The 15,506-nt window shown below is 37.6% G+C and overlaps 1 protein-coding gene across 5 annotated transcripts in view; it reads right to left on the bottom strand.

The window, feature by feature from the left end:
* slo (calcium-activated potassium channel slo) overlaps positions 1 to 15,506 on the bottom strand; it is a 79,986-nt gene that overhangs the window by 16,490 nt on the left and 47,990 nt on the right. For 4 of the 5 annotated variants that reach the window (XM_066293986.1, XM_066293987.1, XM_066293990.1 and 1 more), the window contains exons 12-17: positions 9,897 to 10,049; positions 9,691 to 9,846; positions 6,716 to 6,828; positions 5,403 to 5,558; positions 5,268 to 5,344; positions 56 to 124 (exon numbers count right to left, since the gene is read on the bottom strand). In XM_066293986.1, coding sequence (XP_066150083.1) covers positions 56 to 124; positions 5,268 to 5,344; positions 5,403 to 5,558; positions 6,716 to 6,828; positions 9,691 to 9,846; positions 9,897 to 10,049 — 724 coding nt within the window. Of the gene's footprint in view, positions 1 to 55; positions 125 to 5,267; positions 5,345 to 5,402; positions 5,559 to 6,715; positions 6,829 to 8,887; positions 9,001 to 9,690; positions 9,847 to 9,896; positions 10,050 to 15,506 lie in introns of all 5 variants that reach the window. The other variant, XM_066293989.1, reaches the window with a different exon arrangement.

Genomic DNA, 15,506 nt, shown 5'->3' with positions numbered 1-15,506 from the left:
AACGAAAAAATACACCGATTAAGCGCAAAGCGAGGAACTTTTAACTTTGGCCTACCATCGAGGTATCTTTGGTAGTTAAGGCCTTGTTTGACCATACCCGTTTGCATCATGATCATTCCGACATCTGGAAAAAGCGAAAAACCACAATCTCGATTTTATTAGCAAGTCTGTTCTATACGTTTGAGGCGGATGGTTCTTTTATTCTTTTATTTTGTTTGAGAATAACGCCTCGTACACATGTCGGGGTCGTTGGAGGGGTCGTATTGACTAAAAGGTGAACGTTATTTTTCAATGAGTTTCAACTGAGAATAGCGTACTATTTTACTGTTACAAGAACTCCTTAACTATGTGTGCAGTGTTATTCCTAAACAAAAAAAAGCAAGAAGGAACTTATTGGCAAGGTATCATAATATTTCTCCATAAGGTGTAGAACTTGTATACAGCGGTTAATTTAAAAACGAACCAACCTCGATATTTCGATGATTATAGAAAATAAGTAAATATGCAAAAAAACGTCGATTTTGTTTTCAAAGGAGACATTCTTTGAGTCTATTTTCTATTAAATTGTATACACCCTCTAACGGGGTGGAAAGAACGACAAAAACCTTTCATGGGAAGGAGGGTTGAGTTATACCTCCTTTGAAAATTATTTCAATTACAATTCAAATGTACCTTTTCTTCATTAAAAGATTTTAGAAAAATTATTTCCAAACCGAAAACAAGCATCGGAATCGATTATATTATAGATAAATTGTCTATTAATACCTTAAATGCTCAAAATGTGGCCCATTATTTTCCAAAGAGTATAATAAAGTCTGTTTTCAAATTCTACTCTAACATTCACAAAAAAATCCACTTAAATTTCCCTATACGCAGCTGGAGTTTTTCTCCTCAATTTTCCCAAATCTTGAGGCTGAATTTTCATGAGAAAGAGATGATTATTTTGGTTTTTATTTGTTTATTTCTATTTGCTAATGCATTTATTTAAATATTCTATTTGCAGAAAAGGCAGTAAGGATAAGACCGTTCGATTAAAAGAAAAACGATGGAATTCTTGACTTTTTTGTTAAATCATTAAATATTTAAACAAAGAATCGAGATTATTTTCATTTATGGACAATGAGGAAGATGCGCAAGAAGAACAACAAGAATTTTTAATGAGAGGAATCCTAACACTAATTTGAAACATAAACATATGCTGGAATTAGTTCAGGTTAGTACTGCAACTAGTTCAATTGTCAAGAAAAAAAAGAGTTCATAGGCATAATTAGGAATGAAGCAGCTCAAATTGACGTTTTAGGCTCGTTCGTTGCCAAACCGGCCAGCCCCGGTCGTACCGTGGTACTGTGTTATATGTAAATGACAACCGAAATATTTTACAAAATATTTGCTTTAGCAATGAGTATACATATTTGTTTAATGGACATGTTAACAAACAGAATTGTCGATGTTACACAATAAAGGAGCCACAAAAAGTAAATGTTTGGGCTGGTACTCTTGGGCATGCCGTTATTGGTCCTTTATTCATAGAAGAAAAGTTAACTAACTGGTGAGCTCTACTTAAATCTGTCGGAAGAGATGAGAGATCAATTAATAACAACGAATTTAGAAAATCAAGTTGATGTGGCTGATAATAGCGTTTTACAAGATCTTTTTCATTTTGAAGCTCAATCACACTATTACTTTCCTGTTAAGTAGCGATTACATGATAGGTGTTCTACCAAATGGATTAGTCGAAGAGGACCACTTGAGTGGCCACTGCGATCGCCCGATTTAACACCTCTGGATTTTTTTCTCTCGAAGTATCGTAAATCTGCTGTTTATAAAACTCAGTCTCAAAATTTGGAAGAATTGAACAGAATAATTACAGCTGCGTGTAGGGAAATTCAAGTTTTTGTGAATATTAGAGTGGAGTTTGAAAACAGACTTTATTACTGCTTAGAAAATGAAGGACAGCGTTTTGAACACTTTAAACATGAATGAATATTTTATCCACAATACAATTGATATCGAACCCTGTTTACGTTTTGTACATGATTTTTCGAAAACCTCTTAATGGAAAAAAGGTACATTTGGAAAGGTCACCGAAAGACCAAATGAGGTATAACTCAATCCGCCTTTCCAGTTAAGATTTTAGTGGTTGTTTTCACCCCGCAAGAGGGTGCATGCAGTTTAATAGAAAGTAACTCAGAGTGTTCCCTGAAGTAATGCCTTTAGGCGGTTCCGGGGGGGAACAACGGTGAAGAGAGGTGGGTTTTTAGTGGGTAGGCGCCTCCCTTCAGGGGGTGAATCCCACATAATCCGGTCGCCAGTCCATAAGACCGGGTACCTTTGGAAGGTTTTCCCCCTCTGTACAAAAAAAAAAAAACTCAGAGTGTTCGCTTTTAAAAAAGAAAATCGACTTATTTTTGTATATTTAGATATTTTCTATAATCACCGAAATATTGAGGGTGGTTCGTTTTCAAATTGACACCCTCTATGTGATGATCATAGGGAATTTACCGATGAGGTAAATATGTTCTCATAATTAAGATTCTTATTATTAAACCGTTCCATCTGGTTGACTTAAATGGGAAAATTGTCACATCAATCAGAGGTGTTATATTAACCTAAGAACATCTGGCTGGAGCCAGATAAGAGATATTCTCTTAGATGAATTACTCGCATGTTTCGTATATGATTCCTAAACATAAAGAGCTAAAACTTTTTACCGAACAGAAATTGGCCTATTTATAGATGGGAAGGTGATGGGAATGTTGTATACATGTCGTGTATGAATCTCTTATATGAGTATTAAAACTGGTGAGATGAAAACTAACACCCGCGTAATTCCCATTTTTCAATCTATTTTCCAGAACTTTATCCATTGTGTATAGTGTTGTTTCCAGAATATTGTATTTTTCTCATGGCGGCCGATTTCTAATAAACTTAGTAATTGCAAACGACTCTTGATGGTCTCGAAAAGTAAATTGAGATCTGACCAATCTTCGATGCTTCTCCATCATTGGCTACTTTACTAAAAGCCAAAAATTGGAGAGCTTTTTTGTTTGCTTTCTTTGAAGGGAATAATTTGCGATGATGCTGGCTACTCATTCCTTTCGGTAATTCGGTAAAACTGTCTTCGCCGTAATGAGTTCCATTGTCGAAAGTTATGGTTTCTAGACTCCAAAATCTTGAAATAACCTCCTTTAAAGCACTTCAATTTTAGCAGAAGCCCTTCGAATGGGGCGCATTTCATCCATTATCTGCGGGGTCAGTTTGCAGAAAGAAATTCTTAACAAAATTAGGACAAGTCAATACTGAGGCAGGGGTCAAATGGGCTTTATATTTTCAAATTTGTTTTGTTCAACATCCATTTTTCTCCCTTATTTCCGCGTACTCGCAGTTCATTTTTTATGTGCTCCCAGGTTATTTTTCACGTGCCCGCAGTCTATTTTTACGTGCTCTCAGATTATTTTTCACGTGTCCGTGTTTGAAAGTAACATTATCCTTTCAGACAGGTTTGATTCACTTAAATACAAGTTCTTTAGCGACCAATTTACCGATGCCGTTACTTATGACAAAATAGAGACGGAGAACCTGTATTGGAGCCCTTATTTTCATAGAGACGTGCGAGGGCTCTCAGGGAGTTATTGTGGTGTTTTTACCTGTGTAATATTTTCATTCAAGCAGCCTCCCAATACTCCATGTGTCCAAAAATTTTAAGACGCACTTATTCACTGTTTATCTCTTGAGGAACACAAATCTTTTTCAGGCCTTTTTAAGAAAACAAATGGATTTTGTCTTCCATGAGAACTGGCACTCCACTTTCTCACATTCGTTAGCGATGCGGAACACGAATATTTCACGGTTGACTGCCAAACACTCAGTGTAATTTGTCTTATTGAGCAACATTGAAATTGTGTAAGACGCGTTTTGAATGTATCCACTGTTTGTGATATACCATCAAAACCAAATTTCACACTTATTCCATCATGGAAGCTTATCTTTCAAGTTATTAATCGTTTCTTAACCATATTAATCCTGTACATAGCGGCTATGGTAGTGATGGTAGAAACTTAAGTAGTAACCAGTATGCAAATTATCAGAAAAAATAAAAATCAATTGGGCCCGGTTTCATGCTTTAATGAACCACGACAAGTACCCAAATTTTAGGCAGAAACAAAATTCCCATTTAAAAAAAAATTTAAAGAGAATAATAAGCCAAAAAACAGTGTAAGGACATTGTGGAAATAGGTTTTGTACTATACACAGACGGATATATGTAAGAATTTTAATCACTTTGCAGAAAATTTCGAAACGGCCCCTGCTCGGGTACCAAACTTGTGTCCGCAAATCTGACTTTTTCAATAATTTACATGAAAATTTCTGAGTTCACCTCACCAGTTTTAGTTCAGGCCTTAATTTTTTCCAAATTACAATTATTATTAGCCTGGACGTTTTTGCAGCTAAATTATTTATGTTCAACAATTCGTATGTAAAATAGAGAAAATAGGGACGTAAACTCAGCCATGCATTTTAATGTGCAAAAGGGGTACAGAATGTGTGTCAATATACATTCCGTTACGCAGGCAGAACTTGTCAGCGATTTCAAAGCCTAGAAAATTGAAAAAAATTTAAAAAGTTGTTCAAAATTCTTCGGGAAAAATGTGCACTCCGTGAAAAATCTACAAACAATGTTTAGGATTCATGTAATGGCAAAATATCTACAAAGTCGACATTACGTACTGAAAATGGCTAAGAGTGAGGGGAGTATATAAACACGTGTCGAATGCATAAAAGGTAACAGTAAATTTCAATGTAGCAAATGGACCAAATAAAATAAGCAGAACTGCTTTTCAAGGGTAATAATGACGCAAAAACTTTATTTTATTTGGTGCACTAGAACAAAATAAAATGATTAAAAATCGAGAACAATAAACAAAATCAGAGCTGATCCGCAGGCAAGATCTAGAACGATCTAGAATCAATGATTTACCTAGATCGTGGGACCAGTTACGCTGTTGTGCCACTAAAAGTCATCAGAAATGGTATTATAATTTTCTCTTTTAAACTGAGTCATAAATGTAATGCGGAACCATTTTCCATCAGGACAAAAATTACAGTCATAATGATTTCTATGAGGGAAAATGGTTTCGCTTCAACAATGTCTCAAATTTTGTATATCGTATAAAGCAGAATTATGCCCGAAATTCTGCACTGTGTCGGAATGGGTTTGGAATGATTATTATTAGAGAATATTAAAGGCAGCAGAGATGCACACTTACAATTTTTGCACTTGCACTTCTTGATCAAAGTTTCGTCTTTTATTTGTTCGTGACAAGCCTTGCAGTAAAACCACGCCCTAAAATTCCAAACATCTCACCTATAGGAGATAAGTGGTTAATTGGATGGACATTTACCTCTTCACCTCATCGGCTGATTGAGCTATAAAAAAACCTTGCGTGTTAGCGACTATTTTCGCCCCTTTTGGATTGATGGAGATTTTAGTGTCCGCTCCCTCCACGCCCTTAACTTCGATCGCCAAAAGGAGAAGTTTGAGTTTGGTGAAGCACAACCTGTTTTAAAATACCAAAATGGTTTAGTGAATTGAGAAATATTTTCGTTTCAGTATAAATGGCTCTAGAAACCTAGGCAACAGAGAGGGTTTGATAGAAACAGCCCTTTGGCTCTTAGTTGCGAAACGTCTAGATTCAACTTCATTAGCTGAAGTAAAAGTGTTGGAATTGGTGAGCCCGAAGAAATGAAAAAAAGGAGAGGGGAGGCCTTCATGAACCTCAATTCAGACCCATTGACTAGAATAACGGCTAACAGTTATCGTTCTGAACAAAAGGTTTGCTAAAAGCTCAGGTTAAACCCTGGAACAAAGTGCGACTACCATATCGCATATTTTATCTCTTTCTTCTGGAGCCCCCTTTATGGTACCCTTAATGTTTTTTGCCCTCTTAGTGTTGCCTAGATGATAATCAATTACAGATAAAATTATACAGAACATATACATGCGACATTCATGCAAAAGCACCCAAAACGGACAAACGGCTTGAACCAAGCGAATTAGTACGGGTTAGTAGAAGCGGATATATTTCAAGCTGGAGCTCAAATTTGATTAAATTTGCAATTTCTATTCGTTTTAGATTTCAATAACGAAGTATACAGGGCGGTCATAAAAAATGGCGCTATGGAAATCACAGGAAGAGGGATTAGTGAATAGATTTGTGTGATTTCCATAACACTGCAATATAATAATTCAAACTTGGAACATAGCATAAAGTACGATATTCCTTTGATAGGTACCCCTGAACTAAACATACTAGAATACTGCGTTCTAAAATGCTTTATCCCCTAATCACTTGTTTGTGGCATGTTTTTGTAAGTATAATCATACTTGCGAGCTGCCCCTACCTATTCTATATTTAGATGCAAGAAATAATCTAAATTCTACAAAAATTAAGACAGTAAGGAAATATAGAAATTCACAACACTGGTGTAAGTCGTTTAACTCGACTTGTAACTCGAAAATTTAGTACCCACTGCCATTTTTAGATAAATAAAACGACATCCAACGCTGAAGTTGAGCCTTTTAGTTTACTTTCAGAGTCTATTTGGAGTATTTTTTGTCGTTTTATTTTCCAATCATTTGAATATGTTGCTCCGCCAAAAATTTGTTAATTGTGTATTGTGAAAGGCTGTGTTTGAAATGATTTGGGAGCCTTACTCGCTGGCCTGGGGAAAGGTCATGCCCGTGAATGAGGGGGACAGAGTCTCAGTATACATCTCGCACCCCGTCCCTTGAAGGTAATCGTTCTGCCATACTTGAGTATCGGGAGACTGAAAAAATCATCACCGTTTCTCCATATTTCGGTTCTAAATTAAATTATTTATATCAGTAACATTTAAAATGCATTTGCAAACGCCCTCCGGTCCCTACCTACCTAAGTGCGAAAAGTGCCACTTTACTGCACCCCAGCCGCAGCTGACCGAACAACGGACAGAACTCCGCAGCTATCGAAGCCGGTAGAGACATTTTCGCACGCGTTCTGTATAATTTTTTTCCTGTGTTAGGATGCATCTTAGCTTTACCGCACGCACATAAATGGCGACCGCCTGACGTTGTCCGCAAAAATGTTTGTCACCGGCGCATGCCACTTTGTCTTGCGTGCGCTAGGCATTTTTACCATAGACGTGCGGTAGTATGCTACTTTCAGCCGGCAAATACGTGCGGTAGTGTCACTGTACCGCGCATTCGCAAGAAAAATGCATTTTCACTGTTGACAAACGGGAAATTGTTAGATCGCAATGTAAGTGACCGTTCCAGCCGGCCATTTTCCTCGGTTTCATGCCGCCATACGTATGAATAAAAAGAACACACCAACAGCAGATATAATCACAAAAGCTTGCTTGGAGTTCTCAAATAATACAGCGTCCTTCAGCGAAGAAACGAAACAAAACTCACGAATTGCGTGTCACTTTTCCACAAGACATATCATTCAATTTAGTTCTGATACAACTGGACGTAGGACTATATACAATGTACTACAGCACGTGTTTTAGTCCCTCAAGGTTGGACCCTTGTTGTTGCTGACTGCATTGAAATATTTAAATTTAGAAGAAAATATTATATATTGGTGAAGATTTTGCTGGGCACGAAACCATTTAGTAGCAAGAGCATTTACGAAAGAATATTTTATAAAAAAAATAAAAAATAAAAATGAGAAATATTCGTGAATATAATACATATACGTATACGGTGTGTCCGAGGTATGGATGTCCAGAATGAGGAATTTGTAAACGGTAAGAGATATAGATTTAGTTAAATGGGAGAGATATTTACGCATTCAAGAGTGCTTTCACGGTGCAAAGAGATCTATAAAATTATTTTTGGTTTTTCAGCAATTTCGAAAAAACCGAAATTTTTAAATCTTTTTTCGTTTTGTTTTTTGAGTTATTGGGAAAGTTAGGTGGTAACTAAAACTAGTTTTACATTGTAGTTTTTTATGAGTCTCAACACGCTAGGCTTGGATCAATTCCATGACGTTTTGCCTATCAAGAATGATGATCATTTTTTTTCCAAATACGGACCTGATATTTTTTTCCGCGTTATGAAAACTTAAACGAAACTGACTGAATTGAATGGTTATGGAAAAACGGACGGGATCTCTTCCCAGCATGAAATTACTCCTTTAAATGCGCCACTTTTCTCCCAAGCCTCTATCTCTTACCCTTTCGACCGAGATCCTCATGTTGAACATCCGTAACTAGAACATATTATTGTATAAGGGAAGTTTATCACGCAACTTACCCTTCCACTCCCACATTTAAAGTTTGCCAAGTTCTTCACCTGGGAGTTCAAAACGTCGCAAAAATTTACACTCAGAGGTTAAAAATTTAACTCAGAGTTTAGTGCCACTTCCCATTTGATATTTGAAGATGTTTCCAGAGAATTATATAAAATGCTGAAATAATACATCGAATCGCAGAATCTCACAGATCAATAGCGATATTAAATCCAGAGAATTCCAGTTCCGATACGCTTGTCAAACAATGCCATAATGTCATATTTGCATTTATGTGTGTATTTTTGCATTTTACATTACGTTACACTTGCAGTGCACGTTGGGCACTTCTTGGGTTTTTAATCTTACTTGGCCTACTCATCACACTTTTAATATTGTTTAAAATTTCGCTGTTAAACTTCTTTGATTTCACGCAACTCCAAGACAGGTTCAACCTTGAATATGTAACAAAGGCAATTTCGGGCATAGAGATGGTAGTAAGAGACAAATCAGACTCGCAGAGAGACGGGTTCAGCAAGAACGCACATGACAAAAATTATAATAAGGGTGCAGTCTCATTATCGTCCGATAAGAGTCCATGATGGTTGACTTACTCGGCCGCGTGCCCAAAGGGTATGCCGATAAATGAAGGGCTGAGAGTTTCCGTGTACATTTCCATACCGGTGCCCCGCAAGTAGTCGTTGGTCCAGATTTGCATCCCCGGTGACTAGAATTTAGGTGCGTTACAAAATATCCAAAGAAATTTGTTTTTTCTGCTGTTGATTGTTAAGTAGCTGTTTTTCCGTAGGTCTGTCAAAAGCTGCTTTTTTACAAAGTTACAATTATTTTCCGAATTAAGTAACACTTATAGGAAAAGTATGGAAGTATAATGTATTAATTTATATCTAAAATCCGGCGCCACTGAATAACAAATCCCGATTCGCTGTGGCTACAGTAGCTGGAATCCACATTGGATGCAATAAATCTACGTTTACTGACTAACTAGGGACGAAATTCCATATAAAATAATGATATTGGAGCAGGGAGTTTTCGGAGTTGCTCAAGTATTCTAAGTAGAAACTGCTTTTGTACCTATTTTCGAGTGTTTTATTTTTCAATAAGATAAACTGAGAGTAATGAACCTGCAGTTTGGCTTGCATAACATCCAGACTTTTATTATAGCGATTTTCTTATGAAGTCATAAACGAATTTAAAATAATTGCGCCTGTGAAAAGGTTCTGTTCTTGAACACATCAGGTATATCTAGGTGATTGCTGAGGTGGCGAACACTCCCAATTAAAACGAAAACTGACGCTAGTCTGGTTTATTCCGACATTGCTTAACCATTGTTTATTCCAGGCACTGAAGCAACTTTTCCCGATTTTTTTTCAGGAACCAAAGTCAAATTTCTACTTACAGTTTTGAAGGAGCGCATGGCGAACAAGTTCGCCATCATGGTGGAAAATCCGGGAGCCAGGCAGGACTGAGCGATGAATCCTAACTTCAGTTCTGCCAGACATATAACATCATCGCCCTGTTTCCAGTCCCACGATGGAATGTTCAATAGGTAAGCCTATATGCGTTCTTCCAAAATCACCTTCTCTCAACAGCTCAAGCACTCACCTTGTTGTGATACTGCATCAACTGAATAATCACTCTAATATCGTCACTATAGTTTTTGATGGATATCACCCTCATTATATTGGCTGCATCTTCTGCGTCTGGATCCTGACAATATTTATTAGCCAATACCAGGCAAGCATCGGCTTCGTGCACCTAAAAGTGGTGAATTTTCGGTATTGTATATGAGGTAATCATACCAACGTGTTTTGACTATAGATAATGCCTAACTATCGCTAACTCTGAATAAAACCGACTAGACAAGTCAATTTTAACAGAACCAAAAGGAAACTAACAGTTCTAGTAACTCTATGAGAATGAACTGGAGAACTCAGCTGGTTTGAATATTCGGGAACTTCATGCCAAAGACCATTCATATCAAGACGTTTACAGTGAGGGTCGTCGTAGGTATAAAGCTCTTGTCTAGATATGGATCGCCTTTGTCCATGCTTAAACTTCTAACATTCTTCTATTTGATAATAAAAGTCAATACGCCGTGAAGAACAAATAATGTTTTAATGGTAACATAAGTGCTTTAAAGTGTCTTAAAAAGGCTCTAACGAACTCATCTATCGGCATGCAAGCGGAATCTATCATAAGAATGAAACTGCTCTTTGCTCGGGAGCCAACTTACCCCGAAACTGGCCCTATTCCATTCCCGCATTTAATTAGTCACTGATTATTACTTCGATTATTAATTTAAACTTAAAGTGCGAGCGTAATTAGCCCTCCCTGTGTTTTGGCTTTAGATAAATGTTAGTTGCTAAGGAAACTTCTAATTTCTAACTGTAAGTCTAGAGTGCATTCTTCCTTACCGAAATCGTTACTAGTGAGATGTTTTAATTGTCCTAGTCTATGAATGTTTAATGTGTGTAGTGTGGATGTGTCGAACATTCTAAATTTTCTATTGGATTGTCCTTTGGCGCACGTATGTCACTAAAGTTGACTGAAATGCATTTAAAGAATATTTTTCCAATGTTGTCATCAGCAACATTATCTTTGAAATTATTTTTATCAATAGTAAAGATAATGTTCAAAACGGTAGAGTTTGACGTGAACATGATTTTTGAGCCTTTTCAAATATTTAGCGCAAAATTGCATATGATGAGCCCGATCTAATGTGAGTTGCGACTGTCTGGTTGAAAAGTATGTCCGGACTATCATCAGTATTGGAATGCGCTTGCGCCATAGGTCCCACGGCTAGTAATCACGCTAAAGGAGCAAAATAAAGACAGCTGCGAAGTATTAACAAAACTCATCCTGTACCAGGTGGGGTATTATGCCGAACCCATCGAAGACGAGGAAATATCGAGCAAATGCGTCAGTAGTTATTGGGAAGAAAGTATTCATTGATATTCAATATTTCAGCCCCATCTTCCAGATAATTCGAGACTCATGATCTCCTAGAGCTCTTTCTGTTCTATTACCAAAAAAATTTCAAAGCGGGAATTTTCGAAATTCTCGCCTTCAACTGCCAGACCTGTCACACTCGTCATTCTTTTATCGCGTGTTATTGAAATTTTTATGATTATTAGTTAGGATCTTAGGGAGCTTTACAAAGGTAGAGAGACGTATATAACCGAGGCGAAGACCGAGAAACCAGTCTCGGAAGAACTGAGTCAAGAACTCAATAGGGGTTCGAAAGTGTCCTGGGCGGAATCCTCTGGGGATAAATTTTCCAAATCGAGTTCATCCCATCAATATAAAAGTCGTAACTTGCAGAAGAGAGAGACGAGACGGGGGTCCTCAACTTAAACTGGTACGAAGAGGTTAAGTCTCAGCTCGAGATCTCTGTCTGAGTATCCCGAAAAATCCAGTTGTTTTTGCGGGGCTCGCGGCAAATAACACTTGTCTTACACAGAAACCCACTCAACGACATTGGTTCCCCGGCTGACTCCAGTGTTTGTCTAGAGGAGGCCCAATTGATTGGTCCTGGAGATGCTGACGAAAGTCAGAGCCAGGAATCTCATGTCATGAAAATGTTACAAGAAAAGATTCAATTCACGCCGAACTGCGTACAGTTTATTGACTGAAGTTAAATAAGGGCCATATAGCTTCAAAAGGTCTAAAATGTGTTAAATACTCTGAAATTCCTCGAGAAAATCTCTAGATATTTCCCACGGAGGGTTAAGCGTTAATTTTCATATTTTGACCAATTTTCAAGACGTTGACAGATTTATTAGAGAAACATTAAGAAGAGCTTTTGTCCGACACTTTAGTAAAGGAGATATGCTATGCCCAGTTAGTTTTAACTGATACCTAAATAAAATAAAAGAAAGAATGAGCAATCCCTCTCAAACGTATACTACATGTTTTATAGCCATTATTCCCTGGGGAGACGAGCGCTCCTCGCCTGCTGCTTGGGACGTAAACGTCTCTCTTAGGGAATAATGACCACCATAAAAAGCTTGTATAATAATATTATATTAGGGTGTTTTATGAGGAACAAATTCTCCATTAGAATATTAATTAGAATAGACCATACGCAACCACAAACCTAGAGACCAATTACGTTACTTTCGGGGGAAGTCAAGATTTTAAACATACGACAAAAACAGACTTCAGTTACTCATCGCCAAACGTATACTAATATATCAATTTCGCTCTTTGTTTTAACCAAAAACATACAAATAATTCATTTAAACCATAGAAGATCAACGCGTGTTCTTCGGATATCCGAATTCGTCCTGAAAAATTTCCCAGGGCTGAACTCAGCACCTATGACCTCTATCTAAAAATTGTCAAAGTATAGAGGAATCAACAAAGATGTACTACCTTGCAATACTCAGGTGGGAGTTCGTCTAAGCATCCAAGAGAAAGCTCTGATATGAATAACTTGTGCTGACACCGCGCTAATACCACAACTGCAGAAGCAATTTAGATTACGGTGGAAGTACTACCCATGGACCAGTTGTTTGAGGCAAATTGCTCACCACGTTGGTGTGCATGTTCTCCTCCGATCATCGAAGTAAAGAGACATGGGGCGTGGCTAGCACACGGATGGGTGATAGCGCAGGTGGGTGAAGGATGACGATCTCCTGCATCACCACAAAATAACCTCGGCCCTTGGACAAAAAACTGACACGTCAGAGGTGCCATGTCAAAGGTAAGATCAAGATGAAACAGCAGAGAGACCTGTAAAGAGAGAAATCTTTTCCAGAACTGGCGATATATTCAGAGTGGGTTTTTTAAAAGCATAAATGCCAATTTTTTGAAAGTTATGCCGGCAATGGAAAAATCCAACAACACATCTATTGTAATACGATGGGGGAAGATGGTAAAAGGTATGATGAACTTACTACATCCCACCAAATGCACCCGAGCCCCCCCCCCCACAGATCATTTTTAAAAATATTTAGAACCGGCATGGATGGGACATAGCGTCGGAAAATATTTCCAATGAGCTTTTCAATTATACCAAAATGTTTGGAATTCTTCTCTCTCAAATGTATCCAATAATGTTTAAAATGCAAAATCCACGAGCAAGACGCCTAGGCTTCGAATTAAATGGTTTTCAATCAGGAATGAGTGATAGAACTGATAATTAATTCAAACTTTTATCGCAATTAAATCAAAGCGTAAGATTTACTGCTCAATATTAGTAATTTTTTATGATAAGTATTCGTTATTTTCCACGCAAGCGTACGAAGGATATAATTACATTCCTGATGCACAGTGACAAAAGTTTGCTTAGGAATTGCGGGACACTCAGTAATGATTCGCTATCTTAACTCCTCAAATGTTTCTGGTTGAGGTTTGAACACTACAGACTTCAGCTGCCCCCACAAAAAGTCCAAAAGCGCAAGATCGGGTGACCTAGGGGCCCATTCTGTCCTTCCATTGTGTCCTTTCCTTCCAATATATATCGCGGGGTAATTGTTATTCTACCACTGCCTAACGGGCAAAACAAAATGTAGCGGTACTCCATCTTGTTCAAATATTAGTAAATTTTCGTCCAACTGTAATTCACCATTTTCATCCTGCTGGACCAAAAGGTTACGGTAGATTTCACCATTCAAAATATCGTCAATAAACAAAGGTCCTGCGCTAGCATCTCCGAGAATATCGGCCCAAACATCCAGTTTTTGTGGATAGTGAGTGCTTCCTGCTCTCATAACATGAGCGTTTGACTCACTCCAGATTCTACAATTGACTCTACTGGCAGTACCATCCGAGTAAAACCTGCACTCGTCACTGAAGCAAACATTTAGTAGAATTAGGGGCAGGTTGGTAATCAAAGCTCGCATCACTTCGCAATATTCAATTCGTTGATCTGGATCGTCTTCATTTAGTTCTTGATAAAGTTGAATTTTTTAGTGATTAAATTTGTGTAATTTTAGACCTTTTCGGATCGATTCTGTTGATAGTCCAGTTAAAGTAGATACTTGACGGATAGGTGATGATGGATTTTAGGCAAATCGTTGATGAATTTCGATTTAAGTAAGCTCATCTGACATCCTAAATTGATTCCTCTTTTTATTGATCATAGAACTGATTTTTTCAAATTCCTGCTTTAATTTCTAATGTAGAAAAGATTATAGTTCATTCCAGGGTGTCTTTAGCCAAATATTTCTGGAGTTCGTAAAAAACAACATTCCTGAGCACCACAAATAAATATGATTTCGACCCTTTTCGCAATTGAATAAACCACGCTTCGATTGAGAATTTGCCAGAAGAACGAAGTGATATCCAGGTAATATACAGGATTTGACGATATATTGGGTTGGAACACACTCATAAATACCAATAAAAGAAAAATACAATTTTTTTTACATTTAATATAGCTATTGATGTAGGATCACAAAACCAGGCCATAATTCAGTTGACTATCGACATTTTCTCAAATTTATGTAGTCGTTCTTTCCATTTCACAATACCGCGTCCCCATACTTGAAGACATTATGATAAGACAACTAGAACGGTGATCTTGTGGGCATCTGGTGCCCAGATGTGCCCAAGCGAGGGTGAGAAACCTAGAAAGACAGGTTGCAGCTAAGGGAGTTGGAAAAAGGAAGAGGCTGACCCGGGCAGTCCCGAAAACGACAAACTGAGATGAAACAGGCCTCTTTCGTTCTTCTATCTTTAGTTAATAAACGCACACTTATAGCTTCAATTTCTTGAACTGTGATTTCTTTCGTAGATATAACCACCATCCCATATCTACTCTAGTATTGGAATTTGATATCCCATTGAATCCCGATAGTACATAAAATCTTTAATAAAATATTTAAATAATGTATGTAAATGTGGTTGTATTGTATGTGTCGGAGATTGATTAGTTCTTAAGTTTAGAATTGTAAAATTTGAGTTAGCAATAAGGTTGAGGAGCAGGCCAACAGGTGTATCGTGATGATAAAGCACTGTCGAACGAGGTCACTATTACCGCCGCAATTAAGGGCCATGTGTGGAATTTTGGTCCGTGGGACAACCGGGACGAACAGGTACCATTCCCTTGAGCCGAGAGGACCACGGGGAATGGGAAAAGTGAAGAAGGCAGTAAATAGAAAGGAGGCCAAAGTAGTGGTCGGGTAGTAGTGAATTCGTTAGCCTTGCCTTACTATTATTTAATATAATGAAACATTAAAATTATTAAAGATGGAGAAAATTCTTAAC

The sequence above is a fragment of the Euwallacea fornicatus genome, chromosome 20 (assembly GCF_040115645.1).
Source record: "Euwallacea fornicatus isolate EFF26 chromosome 20, ASM4011564v1, whole genome shotgun sequence".
Taxonomy (NCBI): Eukaryota; Metazoa; Arthropoda; class Insecta; order Coleoptera; family Curculionidae; genus Euwallacea; species Euwallacea fornicatus.
The sequence above is the reverse complement of the archived record's forward strand: the minus strand, read 5'-3'. Positions and strand labels throughout refer to the sequence as shown.